Raw genomic sequence first — 17459 nt, forward strand, 5'->3', positions numbered from 1 at the left:
AAACACTAACTCCTGCCAATGGAAGATGGTCGGTTTGCGTTTGTGTGGAGCAGTAGTGATGTCATTCTGCTGTTTCCAGCCTGCCAGTACACCTCTGTGCATGCGCAAAAAGTTTTTATATCTGTATGGACAAACTGCCTGTAATAAATATGGCTGGAAGTTTAGGTTTAGCCTGCAGAGTAGTAAAGCTATCTATTAATCATTTACGCACAGGGAAAGGCATCCTTCCAAGTTCCAATGTTGAGCTGGCCAAATTCTGTAACTCTAGTGTGCCCTGGCACACTGTGCACAACCCTGGCTCATGTATCAAATCTTTGAGTCTGCCAGAGGGTAAGCTGAACCCCGATCTCCCATGGTTAAAAACCATCCCTAAGGAGAGCCTGCTTATGCAGAAGTTGCATGCTGCTGATAGTGTCGCTCGCTATGACATAAGGAAGCAACAGAATTAACTGTGCATGCCTGGTGTTGAATGTGGCATTGGCAGCAAATGCAGCCTAATAAAAACAGGCTGTGAAATGCTGTGGGGTTCCCACCGGTCACCAGTTTCTAAACGGTGCTGTCTATTTTCAAAGACAATAGGAGTAGCTAAACATAATCTAGCAATTTATTCTTTACGCTGGTGGCTGGAAATACACTTATTGTTTTGGAAAGGTATCATGAATAAAAACATCTGCTAACTGAACTAGTTTTATTAACTCTTTGGAGCCAAGACATTCCAAGCCTTAGACCAGAAATTTCAGGGTGGCAGGGGCTCGGTGGAAGGCAGGGAATTGCCTCAGGGAGCCTGAAAAATTTGAAATTCAAAAATAAAGATTTTGAAAATTGGATTTAAAAAAAACATCCCCACATCGGACCCGCTCACATGAACATACGAAAAATATGTCACAGCATTTTTATTTTTAAAAAAAATTAAATGTCAGAAACCTCATCCCGCTCGTGGGTGAGGCTTCCTAAAAAAATCCAAAGGCCATCTGGCCGATTCACCCACCCGCCAAACCTAAGGTTGGACGGGCAACGAAAAAATGGCAGCTAATTTGAAACCTTAATTGCTGTAATCGGCCTCTTAATTGTCGGAGGGCGCGCCTGCCGCTGACTGAAATATCACGTGAGTGCGCGATGGGGTTGGGACGCTCGCCCGATGTCGTCGCGCGTTGTTTCACGATCAGGCGTGTCGGGTGCGCGCCCACACGCTGAGTGGAAAATCCTGCCCTAAGTGCCGGGAACCAGAAGAGAGGTAAGTGGCAGGGGTGTGTTCAAGGGAGTTGGGGAGTGATATAAGGGAGGCGATGGTGTTGTGGTATTGTCGCTGGACTAGTAATCCAAAGACCCAGGGTAGTGCTTTGGGGACCAGGGTTCGAATCCCGCCACGGAAGATAGTGGAATTTGAATTCAGTAAAAAAAATTGATTGAGTGTCAATTGTCGTAAAAACCCATCTGGTTCACTAATGTCCTTTAGGGAAGGAAATCTGCTGTCCTAGCCTGGTCTGGCCCACATGTGATTCCAGGCCCACAGCAATGTGGTTGACTCTTAAATGCCTTCTGAACAAGGGCAGTTAGGGATGGGCAACAACCGGCGATGCCCACTTCCTCCGAATGCATTAAAAAATCGACAAGGGGGTTTGGAGTCTCGGGGATAGGTTTGGCTTGGGGGGGTCGGTCCAGAGGTCACTGGGCCCGAATGGGAGTGCGCCGCTGTCAGAAGGGGCCTTCTTATGGAGGCACCCTTGCCCCCACCAGCCCCTCCCACCCGAGATCAAACTTTGTTCAATTTGGCACCCCCCCCCCCCAACCACCACCGATCTATCATCCTCCCACCAGCCCAAAAATTGAGGCTGGGCGGGAAAAGGCTCTTAAGTGACTATTAAGGGGCAAGGGTGGGCTTCCCATCTAAAGGCCTGCCCACCCTTGTGTAACATTGAGACCAGGCCAGGGAGGGCAGGACCCCTGAGGGAATCCCGTCCACTAAAACATGTTGCCTTTGGAAACAGTACTGCGGAAGTACACGTGGAGCTTACAATAGAGTCTAAAACCAAATAAAGGGTGGAATACACAACATCTGTGTGTTTGTGTGTGTGTACGTTGTTGGTCAGAGGAGCGAACTTGCAACATTGCAACCCTGTCAATGCGATCATGGTCTTTCCAAAAGCTTGAGGCTAAGAATGTCATTTTTATTGTATATTTTACTGTAGTAATTGTAGGGCAGAATTTTAAGGCTAGCGCGTGGGTGGCGGAGCCTGCACATCAGCGCTTTAAATGTCGTGCGCTGACGTTGGGAAAGTGTCCTGTCGTCGGCGCGCACCATCGTGATATTTAACTGGGCGGGCGCACTATGAAGCATGACACACGCCCGACATTAATTAAAGGCCTTGTTAGGCCCTTAACTCGGCAATCAATGCCGATCTTGAGGCGCCCGTGCTATCTTCACCTTGGCGTATGGGCCCAATGGTCAGGCGGGTAACTGGTTTTTTAACAGACCTCATCCACGGGCGGGATATGTGGGCTCAGAGGGGTTGTTAATGTTTTATCTGAAATATTTATTGCAGCAAGTGTTTTAACCTTGCCTGTGTGATTGTTAGCAGTTCAGATCAATTTCCAATAGCTTTCTCTGTATCTTGAAGCTTCAGTTCACCAGCCTGCAGACAATAATCTTTATCGGGCCTGCAGCTTTCCAGAGGCCTCTATTTAGCCTGGGTATGGGTTCTGACATCTCCACTGGAGGCAGCTTCTCTGAGGAGGAAGGGAGAGATAGAATAAGGAAGAGGCCAGGAGTGCACAATCAGCCTCCAGAGGAACCACCTTTGGGAGGCCAGGCACAGATACAAGGGGCGCAGGGCCAAGAGGTTGTCCAAGGTGCAAGGGGCCACAGAAGATGCCACTATCCTGCTGCCAGGGTATACAGGCGGCGAAGCAGCTACCTCAATATGACTGAGGTGCAGTGCTGAAGGAGGCTCCATCTCTCAAGGGAGACAGTCAACTATATCTGTCAGATGATTGGCCCTGAGATCTCCCCTAACTGTGTGGGTGGGCACCCCATGCCAGCAGCTCTGAAGGTCACAGTTGCCCTCCACTTCTATGCATCTGGCTCCTTCCAGGGCTCGGTGGGTGATCTTTGCGGTGTCTCCCAATCAGCTGTCCACACTTGTGTCAAGTAGGTTGCAGATGCTCTGTTCAGACGGGCATTGACCTTCGTCCACTTCCGCTGAGACCAGGCAAGTCAGGCACAGCAAGCCAGAGGCTTTGCGGCCATTGCTGGCTTCCCCCGTGTCCAGGGTGCTATAGACTGTACACATGTGGCTATCAAGGCAGCAGCAGATGAGCCCGGTATCTTCGTCAACAGGAAGGGCTTCCACTCCATGAACGTGTGGATAGTATGTGATCACAGGATGTTGATTCTACACGTCTGTGCAAGGTACCCAGGCAGCTCCCATGATGCCTACATCCTCAGACACTCCCAGGTGCCGAGGCTCTTCAGTGCTCCAGCCCGGCTGGATGGATGGCTGCTGGGTGATAAGGCCTATCTCCTCAGAAGGTGGCTCATGATGCCTCTGCCATCCAAGAACAGAAGCTGAGCAGCACTACAATAGGAGCCAGGGGACCACAAGGGCTGTAGTGTGCTTTCGATGCCCGGACCGCTCAGGGGGCGCACTCCATTACAGTGATAGTGGTAGCATGCTGCGCTCTGCACAATTTTGCGCTGGAAAGGGGGGATGCAGTTGACGATGAAGACCTTGATGCAGTGGATGAGACTGCACATGATGAATCCAGCAGTGGCTCAGAGGATGAGGAAGCACAGGGCAACGATGAGGGGCAGCACGCCGACCCACTACTACACCAAAGAGGCAGGGACATCCGGGACACTTTAGTCCAAAGAACCTTCAGCTACCTCCACACACGTGGATCAGCAGGACCAGCATTGCCTGGCACTTCCACACGTGGCACTTAGGTGCTACATCTTCCACCTCATCAGCTGCAACTAAGGGCTTAGTACAGAAACATCAATGTCCACTCAAACACACATGAGATGTCTGTGAGACATACAGATGCAGCACAAAGGAAACACCCTTAGCCATGGTCAGAAAAGTGGACTTTATTGCCACCAAAATAAACAACAAACGTCGCTCTCATGTACGGAATTATATTTTCCCTAATCTAGGGCCAGCACAAGATCACCAGACAAACCTGTGGAGTGCCTAATATGCCTCATGTTATTTTTGTGGGTGCTACGTCTTGGTGCCACCTCATCGCTTGGAGTGGCTTGTGAGCCAGCCTGCTGACTCTGCTGTCCTGTTGGCCTCGATGACCTTGGCAAGCTTCCTCTGGCCCATGGAGCCTGTGCTTGTCCCACTTGAGAGGGAGTGGCCAGTTCCAGAACTGGCACCTTCCCAGTTGTCACAGCCTCAATGGATGCAATAGTCACTGACAGAGGTGCAGAGGAGCTGCTGCCCTCATCTGGAGTGCCCTGAGAGAAGCTCGCAGTGACGACAGGCAGCTGCTGTACTGACATGAGGTCACGTTGGACTTTCCTGTTCACCGCAGATGGATGGGCACCGAGCGGCGACACTTGGTGCCATCCAAGAATAGAAGCTGAGGAGTGCTACAATAGGAGCCGCGGCACCACAAGGGCTGTGGTGGAGAGAGCCATCAGTCATCTCAAGATGCGCTTCTGATGCCTGGACTGCTCAGGGGACGCACTCCAGTACCCCACAGAATATCTCCCACATTGCCAGTGACCTGTGGCCATTAGCGCTGTGAGGGCTTGCAGGTCAGAGCGTAACCCAATCAGAAGATTCTCAAATCGATTGAAGCCCCTCTCCATGAGAGTCGCCAATCTCTCAATGGAGAGAGCCTGAAGCTCTGTCCTGAGGTTCATGCCTTCACTGACACTCTGCCTGGACTCCTCCACCACAGAGACCAAGTGAAACACACCCTCATGCAACCCTGCCAGATGCTCCCGCGCACCCTGCCGCTTGACCTGCAGCTGCTGCATGGCTGACACCTCCAGAGGCACATCATCACTGCCGGACTCAGCACATGCCTGGTCCCCTGCAGTCCTCTGGCTGCAGGTGCCATCGGCACTCTCTGTCTGTGCCATCTCCTCCAGCGATTGTGACGTGCCCTCTCCACTGAGCCCCGGGACACTAGCCAATGTCATAATCTTCACCGATGTGGTTATCGCTGCGCTGGTGCCTGGCTCGCTGAAATGATGTGACGCAAGTTGCAAGTGATGCCCCACAGGTGTGGAGGGGGGGCTCTGGACATGTTCCTGGCAGCCATGCAGTGGTGATGCTGAAATTAACAACAAGGACAGTGCATCAGTTAGTGTTCAGTCAGTAACACCATTCATCCCTATCCCCCACAGCCTCATAATGTGCTCAACCTTCAAGAGCCTAAGGAGACGAACATTGGTGGGATGGTAAATAGTCAAGAGGAGGCCCAAACATTACACGCGTATACCAACAGGCTGGTCAGATGGCCTAAGGAATGCCACATGGAATGTTATGTGGATAAGTGTTCGGTTAAGCACTTGGGCAAGACAAGTAAGGTACAGGAATACATGAGTAATGGTAGGACCGTGGAAACTCCCGACGATTACAGGGACCTTGCTGGGCAGACCCGTTAAGGTCGCAGAACAGGAACATAAGGAGTTTAACAAGGTTAAAGCCAAACTTGCCTTTATTAGCCAAGGAATAGAATGTAGGAAAAGGGAGGTCATGTTGCAAGTGCAGAAAAGGCTGTTGAGGCCACATCTACACTTCTGTGTTCAGTTGTGACCTGCACTTCATGGGAGGGATGGCATTGGAGTGGGGCGAGTGCAGAGGTTCCTGACCAGGATGCATGCTGGCCTGGAGAGTTGGAGTGATGACGAAACATTGCAAACACTTGCGACATTTGCCGTGGAGCGCAGGATATTGACAGGTCACATTATCGACCTTCATACCGTTATGAAGGGCATAGACCGGGTGGACAGAAGGCAACATTTCCCCTTGGTGCAGGGATGACTAACGTGGTGGCATTTATTTGAGTGCCATGAGGTTGACAGGTGAGGTGCTGAGGACCTTTTGGACAGAGTAATGTGGGGAGCACTGGCTGAAAGGGTGCTGGAGGTTCCAACCCTCCTAAGATGCAATAAGTCTTTGGATGTGCAGCAGCGATGCCACGACCACACATTTGAATTTCCCGCAGTACACGGGAGTCTGAAACCTGCTGGGCAGGCCTTAATTGGCCCGCCCGTGCAAAATGGCGGCGCGGCCCGTTTTGCCGGTGGAGATCGGCCACACACCTGCTGCCGATTGGGTCAGGCCCGCCCACCCGACAACCATAAAATTCTGCCCATAGTTTTGATAAACATTAGGATTGTAGCTTTAAGAATAATCCTGTGTTGTAAGATCACATGATCTGTGTAAACCAATGAGTTAGCAGCATGGGGAACTTCGAGGAGAGAGTTCTTCTTTAGTTATGGAGTTAGATGCACACATGTAACTGCTGCTGCTGTCTTCTGAATAAAGTTCAATGTTTCCACCAAAAAAAGGTTGCCTGGAAAATCAGCTCTATAACGTTTACAATCCTCAATTATTTGTTTTGTGTTTCCAAGGTACAATCAACAACAGACACATTATGAGCAGTGGGGTCAGTATGTTGGAGAAATTGAAATTGAGGGATATGAAAGAACTGAGCTGCTTCTTCGTGGAGTGAGGGATCATTCTTATGGTAAGAAAAATAGTTATTTTCCTTAATGTGTGTACATTTTGGTTATCGTATTATACTTTCCTATTTTTGCGTGTTATCATCTAATTTCCAACATTTTTCACTGGTAGGGTTTGCTAGCAGCAAAAGAGTACATGTATCATTTATCTTTAAAAGCATAGGCTGCAAAATTTATTCTTTGTAACTTAATTGAAGCCAGCACTATGAAAGCCCAGAACTGCAAGAAGGTCAGTCAAGGTGTTTTCAGCCGCTTCTGACATAACCCGTGGGGTGCACTTGGACTGGCAGCATACATAGCATGGATGTGACGAAACATGTAGATTGGGAGGAGCATGACAGTAAATGACTTCTAAAGTTGAGTTAGTGCATGCTCTTCCATTCTGAATCATGCAGGTTCTGTTAACGCTCTCTCTGAATCACTCCTCAGCTGCCCAGGGATACCTTCCACTACCCCACCCGCTTGTATTACTTGAAGGGTCAACCATCTGACTTTCACATGATAAAAGCAAAATACTGCGGATGCTGGAAACCTAGAATAAGAACAAAAATACCTGGAAAAACTCAGCAGCTCTGACGGCATCTGCGGAGAAGGATACAGTTGAGGTTTCGAGTCCGTATGACCCTTCATCAGAACTAAGATATATAGAAATGAGGTGAAATATGTTATATTTCATCTCATTTCTGTATATCTTAGCTCTGATGAAGGGTCATACGGGCTCAACCTCAACTGTATCTCTCTCCGCAGATGCCGTCAGACCTGCTGAGTTTTTCCAGGTATTTTTGTTCTTGTTCTAACTTTCACATGAGCTACTTTTGATTTTTTTTTTAGCTGCTACAGACATAGTGGAAATATTGTTTCAAAATCTTCTAGCCAGTGGCAGTATTGAGGATATCAAAGGCCAGAGAAGTTGAAACGCCTGACAGGAGAAAGACTGCTTCAATGGGGCTGTCAGTTCCTCTTGGGCTGCAATATGACTGGAAGGTGGCGCACAGACAGCAGAGAGGGGGAGCTGTGCACAGAGGGAGGAGGGGGAGGAGGAGGAGGAGGACTTTCAATGGAAGATCCTACCCATCAAGGGTACTTGCCATCCTGGGTCACCATGACGAGCCGGAAGCTGGTGGATTGGTGACATGGGACACCAGCATGACACATTACTGCTCCCAGCCAACCATGTGAGGACAGTGTGCCATTAATGAGAAGGACGTGATGGAGCAATCCATTGAGATACTGAAGCGACAGTTCTGCTGGCTGGGACCGCTCAAGGGGAGCCCCTCCATTACTCACCAGAACATGTCTACAAATTTGTGGGTAGTCTGTTGGTTCCTCCATAACCTTGTTACAGAAATGCAGAAGGGGAGAGCTTGGGGTGAAGGAAAGGGGATTGGGTTGAAAGTATGAGATCCACAATTCATGCCAGATAGCAGGGTGAGGATGAGGTAAGAATTGAGAAGGGAATAAGGTAGGAAAATACCATCATCCTCAATGTTCTTGGTGATATCTGGGGCAATGACCTTAGCCGGTCCCTTGATGCACAGTGTCCTTCCAGGACACATAGATGTGCTTGTCTCTTGCCAGTTCTCTGCTACTCCCCATAGTTAAGAGCCACTTTGTCCTCAAGAAAAAGGGAAAAATATGTTTGTGTAATGTGCCTTCCACAGCTGAATAGCTAGATGTATGCAGAAGCTGAAAGAGAAGAGTGTGAGGCTGAATTTTAGGCATGGATCCCAATTGCTGACGGGTGATGGGAAATGTAAACCTTACAGTCAGAAACAGGGGAATTTATAATGGGGAACAAAGAAATGGCTAACCAACTAAATACATAATTTGGTTCTGTCTTCACAAAGGAGGACACTAATAACATACCAGAAATGTTGGGGAACCCGTTTTAGCGAGAAAGAGGAACTGAAAGAAATCAGTATTAGAAGGGAAATGGTGCTGGGGAAATTGATAGGATTGAAGGCCAATAAATCCCTGGGGCCTGATAATCTACATCCCAGAGTACTTAAGGAAGTGGCGCTAGAAATAACGGATGCATTGGTGGTCATCTTCCAAGATTCTATAGACTCTGGAACAGTCCCTACAGATTGGAGGGTAGCTAATGTAACCCCACTATTTAAAAAGGGAGGCAGAGAGAAAACAGGGAATTACAGCCTGACATCGGTAGTGGGGAAAATTCTAGAGTTCATTATAAAAGATTTAATAGCTGAGCACTTGGAAAACAGTGGCAGAATCAGACAGAGTCAGCATGGATTTATGAAAGGGAAATCATGCTTGAAAAATCTACTGGAATTTTTTGAGGATGTAACTAGTAGAGTTGATGAGGGGGAGCCAGTGGATGTGGTTTATTTGGACTTTCAGAAGGCTTTCGACAAAGTCCCACATAAGAGATTAGGGTGTAAAATTAAAGAGCATGGGATTGGGGGTGGTTTATTGAGATGGATAGAAAACTGATTGGCAGACAGGAAACAAAGGGTAGGAATAAACGGGTCTTTTTCCGAATGGCAGGCAGTAACTAGTAGGGTACCGCAGGGATCGGTGCTGGGACCCCAGTTATTCACAATATATATTAATGATCTAGATGAGGGAATTAAATGTAATATCTCCAAATTTGTAGATGACACAAAGCTGGGTGGGAGGGTGAGCTGTGAGGAGGATGTAGAGTTGCTTCAGTGTGATTTGGACAAGCTGAGTGAGTGGGCAAATGCATGGCAGATGCAGTATAATGTGGATAAATGTGAGGTTATCCATTCTGGTAGCAAAAACAGGAAGACAGATTATTCTCTGAATGGCTATAAATTGAGAGAGGGGAATGTGCAACGAGACCTGCATACACCAGTCACTGAAGGTAAGCATGCAGGTGCAGCAGGCGGTAAAGAAGGCACATGGTATGTTGGCCTTCATAGCCAGAGGATTCAAGCATAGGAACAGGGATGTCTTGCTGCAATTGTACAGGGCCTTGGTGAGAACATAACTGGAATAGTGCGTGCAGTTTTGGTCTCCTTATCTGAGGAAAGATGTTCTTGCTATAGAGGGAGTGCAGCAAAAATTTACCCGACTGATTCCTGGGATGGTGGGACTGACATATGAGGAGAGATTGAGTCGATTAGGATTATATTCGTTGGAGTTCAGAAGAATGAGGGGGGATCTTGTAAAAACCTTTAAAATTCTGACAGGACTAGACAGGGTAGAAGCGGGAAGGATGTTCCCGATGGTGAGGGAGTCCAGAACCAGGGGTCACAGACTGAGGATACGGGGTAGATCATTTAGGACTGAGATGAGGAGAAATTTCTTCAACTAGAGAGTGGTGAGCCTGTGGAATTCGCTACCACAGAAAGTAGTTGAGACCAAAACATTGTATGTTTTCAAGAAGGAGTTAGATATAGCTGTTGGGGTGAAAGGGATCAAAGGATATGGGGAGAAAGTGGGAGCAGGCTATTGAGTTGGATGATCAGCCATGATCATAATGAATGGCGGAGCAGGTTTGAAGGGCCGAATGGCCTACCCCTACTCCTAGTTTCTATGTTCTATGTGATTGATGGGCAATTGGTGCATTAAGCAACATGAAAGGTTGGTGGAGTGGTCAGTGTTTGAAAACACATTCACTAACTTTGCTCAGCTGTGTGAGGTTATTGAACTTTCCCACCTGCGTGAGGATCGCATTCAAAAACTTGGGCACCCCCTCTCTGGCTTGTTGCCTTTTTTTTGCCGTCCTTTACCTTCCGTCAAAGCTTTCCTATTAACTGTTGCAGCAGCTCCTGTTGTATGAGTGCAGCTCCGTTAAGAGGAGCAGGCAGCCTTTGTGAAGCCCCAGCTGGCTGTACAAGCTGCTCGCCCTGGACCCCTCCTGGGACTTTTGGGGAGTGTGCAGCCAGCTGACAGGGCGTTTCACACTGGGCTGCCCATGGGAATCATTGAAATGAGCAGAGGGAGGTGCAAGGTTTGCACCCTGCCTGCCTTAATGGGACTGGGTGCCATGATAATCGTGCATTATAATCCGTGGCCAGAATTTTTCCCATGTCAGGCGGGCTCAGCGGGAGTGACCGGGGGGTGGGGGGGGGGTGGGTGTGGTCACGGAGATGACCAATTAAGGCCCGCCCAGTGTAAGACGCGAGCGTTGGCTCTCAGCGCTACCTGTGCAGGCAGGGTTGGGGGGGGGCGGTGGGGGGGGTGGTCGCAGGGGAGGAGGGAGAGTTGGGGCCAGCGCCGTTTCGCGCACTTGCGTGAGAGAGTGTTTCGGCCTCCCTGAGGCAGCTCCCTGAAGTGGCTTGTAAAAAACATTTTTAGAGACATTAAAAATTCAATGAGACACGTCCCCTTCTTTGACTGTATCACATGAGGTGGGACATGTTTTTATTTTAGCAGTAGAAGTTTAGGAAGCCTTGTCCCGCTTGTGGATGAGGTTTCCTAAAAAAAAAAATGTGAAGGCCGCTTGGCCTTTTCGCCTGCCCGCCAACCTTCAGGTTGGAATGGGCAGCGTAAACAATGGCACTATTTAATTCGTCCGTGGCCTTTAATAGGCCTGTCAGTTAGCAGCGGGCGCACAGCCGACTCCGGCGCGTGCCCACCTAACAAAACACCGCAAGACAGCGCGAAGATGTCGGGGGACACAGCCAACGCCATCGCATGTCGTTTTACACACCGGCTTGTCAGGCCCGCCCTCCTCCCCTCCCCCCCACCATCCCCTCCCCCTCCCCGCACGCTGGCTGAAAAATCCTAGCCCGTGTGTCTGAAAATGGGCAGGGTGGAAGTTTCACCTGTGCTGGAGTCTGTCACTGTTTTGCCGACTTAACCAGCACGAGTCACATTTTCCTAGGCCAGAATTTTTCGCTCGGCGTGCGGGCACGTGCCCAACGCGCTCGAGCGTAAAGTCGCGCGGCGATGACGTCGGCTGAGCGTCCCGTTATCATCGCTGCACTGGGGCGATATTTTGGTGGGCGGGCGTGCATGAGAGTCAGCAACGCGCCCACCGACGATTAAGAGGGCTACTAAGCCCATTCACGACGCAGCGAACTGGGGTTTTTCGCTGCCTGTGCAATGTTATGGTTGGCGGCGGGGCGAATTGGCCAGGGCGGCCTTGGCATTTGTCAGGAAACCTCATCCGACGGCGGGATGAGGCTTCCAAGATTGATTTAAAAAAAAAAGATAAAAATGTTTGGACACAAATTTCAGCATCCGAATGTTTAGGTGACTCATTTGATGGGTATTTCTTCTGGATTTTTAAATCTGCTTTTATTGAATTTAAATTCTTCGGCCCTCTGAGGCAGCGCTCTGCCTTCAGGGAGCTTTCATTCCGTGCTCACCCCGCGCCCGCACTGACCTCAGCGCTCGCCCTCCTCCCGTCCCCACCACGGCGGCTCTGAGCCTTTCAGCGTGCCTTTCACTCTGGCTGGCTGTTAACTGGCCGGCCAGCGTGATATCGTGGTCGGGGGCTGATCGCTGGCGGTGGTCCGTTCCCCAGCCGCTCCTGGGCCTGCCGATCGCGGCCACCTGCCAACCCGAACACCCTGTCCCTGGAGTTTGTAGACTATTGCCAGTAAGTGGATTGAACACGTGTGCAGTTAGGTGACATGGCCTGAGCACATCGGCAACTCTGATTACCTCTCAGACCAAGTGCCCAATTTGCCTGTGCTGACAATTGTAGACACGCAGACTGACACCTTGTAACGAGTATAATTTTTTGCAGGAAGTGCCTCACACTAGCTCTACATATAACAGGGAGGCATGCTTTAACAGAAAAATTTGCCATTTAAAAAGTAGCTTACCATTACATTGCTGTTAAAGTCTCCGGAGTAGTACACATAGTTTACTGTAATGGTAGGTATTGGGGAAATGGGTGATAGAAAGAAATGTTTCTTAAAGAAAACATAGAGATATGATTTACCTGAAATTGAATTATGAAATTATAGTAAACTTAAATGTGCGTTAAATGTTCATGTTTTGCTGTGCCTAATGCAACTCTCCTACAATAACTCGCAGGTATTAAAGACTGAAACCTAATGAGGCAGTTATACTGCACATTTTGTGTCATTGTCAAGTGGTCCTTGTGATGGAGTGATGCAAAATGTGCAGAGTAACTGCAGTCAAACTGTTGTGATCTTACAGTTTTTCAGGTGATGCAAACTACAAACTTTATTATAGGTAAAAAAAAAAAGTCTATGTGGTGTTAGTTAAGTCATAGTATTACAAGAGGGGACTTTTTCATGATTGTAATTCCAATTAAAAGATCAAAATTGCTTAGCTTGAATAAGATGGTAGCCTTAGTTGCATGCTACAACTGGACCTCACTAAAGCAACCTTCAAACAATGTTAAAATCTAAAGTTCCTCAAGGCTATATACAGAAGCTACATTATGGCTTTGATGTTACTCAAAAAATGAGGGGATAATTGCTCACTTCCGATAGTCAAACCAAAAGCATGTATGCACAGGACTTTGGGAAAGAACAATAGGAATGAGGCTTTATAATTCAATGCTGGCCACCCCCTCCCCCTGATGTGAAATGTTCTATGTAATATAACTGCAGCATGAATGGTGAAACAAAATTGGATCTTGCTGTTCCTTCATTTAGTTAATAAAAGCCTGAGATGTTGTGCTTTACATTTTGATCAGTTAGCCAGTGTCTGGCCTTGACTAATACGCTGCACTGTAGTTTATTTCCTGATGAAGCTTCAATTGTAAATGTTACCATCAGGCTGTGAGCACTTCTGATGGCAGAAGTACAGAAGTATGCAGAATGATGCTCTGGTAATAGAAGGATCAATGTAAGGACGCTTTTGAATTTCAGAAGTGCCACTTACATTCTTCCTAACATAATTAACTTCCCTTGACTCATTACAAACTTTTATAAACAAACAATTATTTGACTTTTGTGGTACAAATATACAAAACCTTATGGACAGGAAAAGACCCACTGGCCTATCCAGCCTGTTTGATATAATTGTGATGCTGTATGTAGTACACGCACACTCCCTGACCCACCATGTAACCTCCTGGGAGAGGCAGAAACCTAGATTTAATAAAAACGAGCGACTGATACTCTCAGTAGAACATTAAAGTGATTTTTAGAATGGTATCATTGTGCTTAGAAATGATATATAAACTACAGCGTTATAAAATGAATTGTAATTCTGATAATGTTAATCTCTGTCCATAGGTATCAGAAATTGGACTCATATGCATCGCTATGTTTTGATTTTTGCACACTTTGAGGTAATGATGCTAACTGTCTAATGAATCCTAATATAACTAGTTTGAAGTGTAAGTACTCGTATGCTAGTATAGCTGTTCAGATGCATTAAGATTTTCATGATTTGCTTACATTATAAAGAAATGTGTCCTATTTATGTTCACCGACATCTACAATATAGTAGGTACTTTAAATAATCAGGAGTATCTGGTGGTGCAAATAAATATTCCATATGCGTTATCATTACATGATCGAGATGTCTAAGTGAATAAGAGACCCAGATTTTTGCCTTCGGCTCAGGGGGTGGGCTGGATTAGAAGTCAAGCCTGGTGCACCCGGAACGAGTGCGGAGGCTGCCAGGTGCAGAGGCAAGCTGGGCAGAAGGCCTGCCTCTCTGCATCAGAACTTAGTTGAAATCAATAAAAAAAAACAAAAGCCAACCATGCGGCCCTCACCCCTCACTGCTCATCACTCCCACACACCCCACACACTCCCCATGCCCCATCCATCCCAACTTAGTCTGCCTAATGCCCCCTCTTCCCCTCCCCCATGGTCCCTCATACTCCTATGCCAACCTATGCCCCTCTACCCTTTCCCCATGGGCCCTCATACCCCAATGCCACCCACATCCCCATGTTTTATAGCTCTTACCTCAACTTACTGCCAACACAGGCCCCCCCGCCCACCACCCTTTGCCCTTACCCCCTTGTAGTAATTATGGTTTTGTTTAGTGTTATTCAGGTAGGCTTTAAGAATAATACTGGTTAAGGAAGATCACATGATCTGTAGTAACCAATAGGAGAGTAGCGCGGGCTACCTCAGCAGTGTAAAGATAGAGTCGGAGTTGAAAGCACATGTGTAGTTGCTGCAGAGTATATTGTAAATAAACTTAATGTTTCCACCCAAGAATTGTCTGCAGATCAACTCGTATCATCAATAGTAGCAACTTTGCCACTGTTACAACAAATTGGCGATGGGGAGAAAACAAGATTGAACAAAAGAAATCAAGTTAGAAAGAAATAGGCACTATACCTTGCCCAGTGGCTGTAAGTAGCAAGCTCTGTTAGAATTGAGAAAGTTATTCCCTCTCAAAATGCCACAATTTGGGAGAATTGAACCTTTTGAACCAGCCACAAGCGATTGGTCTCATTATGTAGAATGCCTCACGCTCTTTTTTCAAGTGACTGAGATTATGGGGGAAGAAAAGAGCTGTGATCCTACTATATTGTAGATATCGGCGAAGAGCAGTGGGAAACCAGGGGATTGGGAAGCCTACAAAGACCAACAGAGGACAACTAAAAAAGAAATAAGGAGGGAGAAGATTAAATATGAGGGTAAACTAGCCAGTAATATAAAAGAAGATTGCAAGAGTTTTTTTTAGATATATAAAGGGTAAGAGAGAGGCAAAAGTGGACATTGGGCCACTGGAAAATGACGCTGGAGAAGTAGTGGGGAACAAAGAAATGGCGGAGGAACTGAATAGGTGGAAGACATGAGTAACATCCCCAAAGTTCAAGAGAGTCAGGGGGTAGAGGTGAGCATAGTGGCCATTACCAAGGAAGAGGTGCTAGGAAACTTGAAAGGTCTGAAGGTGGATAAATCACCTGGACCAGATGGATTACATCCCAGAGTTTTGAAGGAGATAGCTGAAGAGATAGTGGAGGCGTTAGTGGTGATCTTTCAGGAATCACTCGAGTCAGGGAGGGTCCCTCAGGACTGGAAAATGGCTAATGTAACCTCTCTGTTTAAGTAGGGAGTGAGGCAAAAGATGGGAAATTACAGACCGATTAGCCTGACCTCGGTCGTTGGTAAGATTTTAGAGTCCATTATTAAGGATGAGATTTCAGAATACTTGGAAGTGCATGGTGAAATAGGGCAAAGTTAGCATGGTTTCATCAAGGGGAGGTCATGCCTGACAAATCTGTTAGAATTCTTTGAGGAGGTAACGAGTAGGTTAGACAAAGGAGAGCCAATGGATGTTATCTACTTGGACTTCCAGAAAGCCTTTGACAAGGTGCCGCACAGGAGGCTGCTCAGTAAGATAAGAGCCCATGGTATTAGAGGCAAGGTTCTAGCATGGATAAAAGATTGGCTGTCTGGCAGGAGGCAGAGAGTGGGGATAAAGGGTCCTTCTCAGGATGGCGGCCGGTGACTAGTGGAGTTCCACAGGGGTCAGTGTTGGAACCACAACTTTTCACTTTATAAATTAATGATCTAGATGAAGGAACTGAGGGCATCCTGGCTAAGTTTTCAGATGATACAAAGATAGGTGGAAGGACAGGTAGTATTGAAGAGGCGGGGTGGCTGCAGAAGGATTTGGACAGGTTAGGAGAATGGGCAAAGAAGTGGCAGATGGAATATAATGTGGGGAAGTGTGAGGTCATGCACTTTGGTAGGAAGAATAGAGGCATAGACTATTTTCTAAATGGGGAGAGAATTCAGAAATCTGGAGTGCAAAGGGACTTGGGAGTCCTAGTCCGGGATTCTCTTAAGGTTAACTTGTAGGTTGACATGGTAGTTAGGTAGGCAAGTGCAATGTTGGCATTTATTTCGAGAGGACTAGAATATAAAAGCAGGGATGTGCTGCTGAGGCTTTATAAGGCTCTGGTCAGACCACATTTGGAATATTGTGAGCAATTTTTGACCCCGAATCTCAGGAAGGATGTTCTGGCCCTGGAGAAGGTCCAGAGGAGGTTCACGAGAACAATCCCAGGAATGAAAGGCTTAACCTTTGAGGAACGTTTGAGAACTCTGGGTCTATACTCGATGGAGTTTAGAAGGATGAGGGGGGATCTGATTGAAACTTACAGAATACTGAAAGGCCTGGATAGAGTGGACGTGGGGAAGATGTTTCCATTAGTAGGAGAGACTAGGACCCAAAGGCACAGCCTCAGAGTAAAGAGAAGACCTTTTAGAACAGAGATGAGGAGAAACTTCTTTAGCCAGAGAGTGGTGAATCTATGGAATTCATTGCCACAGAAGGCTGTGGAGGCCAGGTCATTGAGAGTATTTAAGACCGAGATAGATAGGTTCTTGATTGGTAAGGGGATCAAAGGTTACGGAGTGAAGGCGGGAGAATGGGATTGAGAAACCTATCAGCCATGATTGAATGGCGGAGCAGACTCGATGGGCCGAATGGCCTAATTTCTGCTCCTATGTCTTATGGTCTTATAGTACCTGTGGGAGCAAAACCTACAGTTTGATTCCAAGTTTGACGGCATCCAGTGCCTCAGATTTGAAAAATTTAGATGAATTGGTGGACCTTGTGAAGGGTAATTTTCAACCAAAGCCCTCAGCCACGATGCAGAGATTCAGGTTTAATTTGTGAAAAAGAGCCCCATTTGAGACAATTGCATGCTACTTGGCAAATTTGAAGCAGCTAACAGAACATTGTGAGTTTGGTATGACTCTAAACAACGTCGTTTTGTGTGTAATGTGAAAGAAGACACTATTCAGAAAAGATTATTGTCTGAAGTGAATCTGGATTTCAAGAAGGCGCTAGAGGTAGCACTGGCCATGGAAAGTGCAGTAAGAGATTCAGAAGCAACATAGGGTGCACAAAATGGGGT

General features: G+C 47.3%; 1 protein-coding gene across 4 annotated transcripts in view; it reads left to right on the plus strand.

The window, feature by feature from the left end:
- The window catches only part of LOC121279790 (putative phosphoenolpyruvate synthase), a 181143-nt gene that overhangs the window by 60140 nt on the left and 103544 nt on the right, over nt 1–17459 (plus strand). For all 4 annotated transcript variants that reach the window (XR_005943498.1, XR_005943497.1, XM_041191144.1 and 1 more), the window contains exons 6-7: nt 6593–6708; nt 13858–13913. Coding sequence is in view for 2 of the 4 variants with exons in the window: in XM_041191144.1 (XP_041047078.1) it covers nt 6593–6708; nt 13858–13913 (172 nt within the window). In the remaining 2 variants the exon portion in view is untranslated. The remainder of the gene's footprint in view (nt 1–6592; nt 6709–13857; nt 13914–17459) is intronic.

The sequence above is a fragment of the Carcharodon carcharias genome, chromosome 7 (genome assembly GCF_017639515.1).
Source record: "Carcharodon carcharias isolate sCarCar2 chromosome 7, sCarCar2.pri, whole genome shotgun sequence".
Lineage (NCBI taxonomy): Eukaryota > Metazoa > Chordata > Chondrichthyes > Lamniformes > Lamnidae > Carcharodon > Carcharodon carcharias.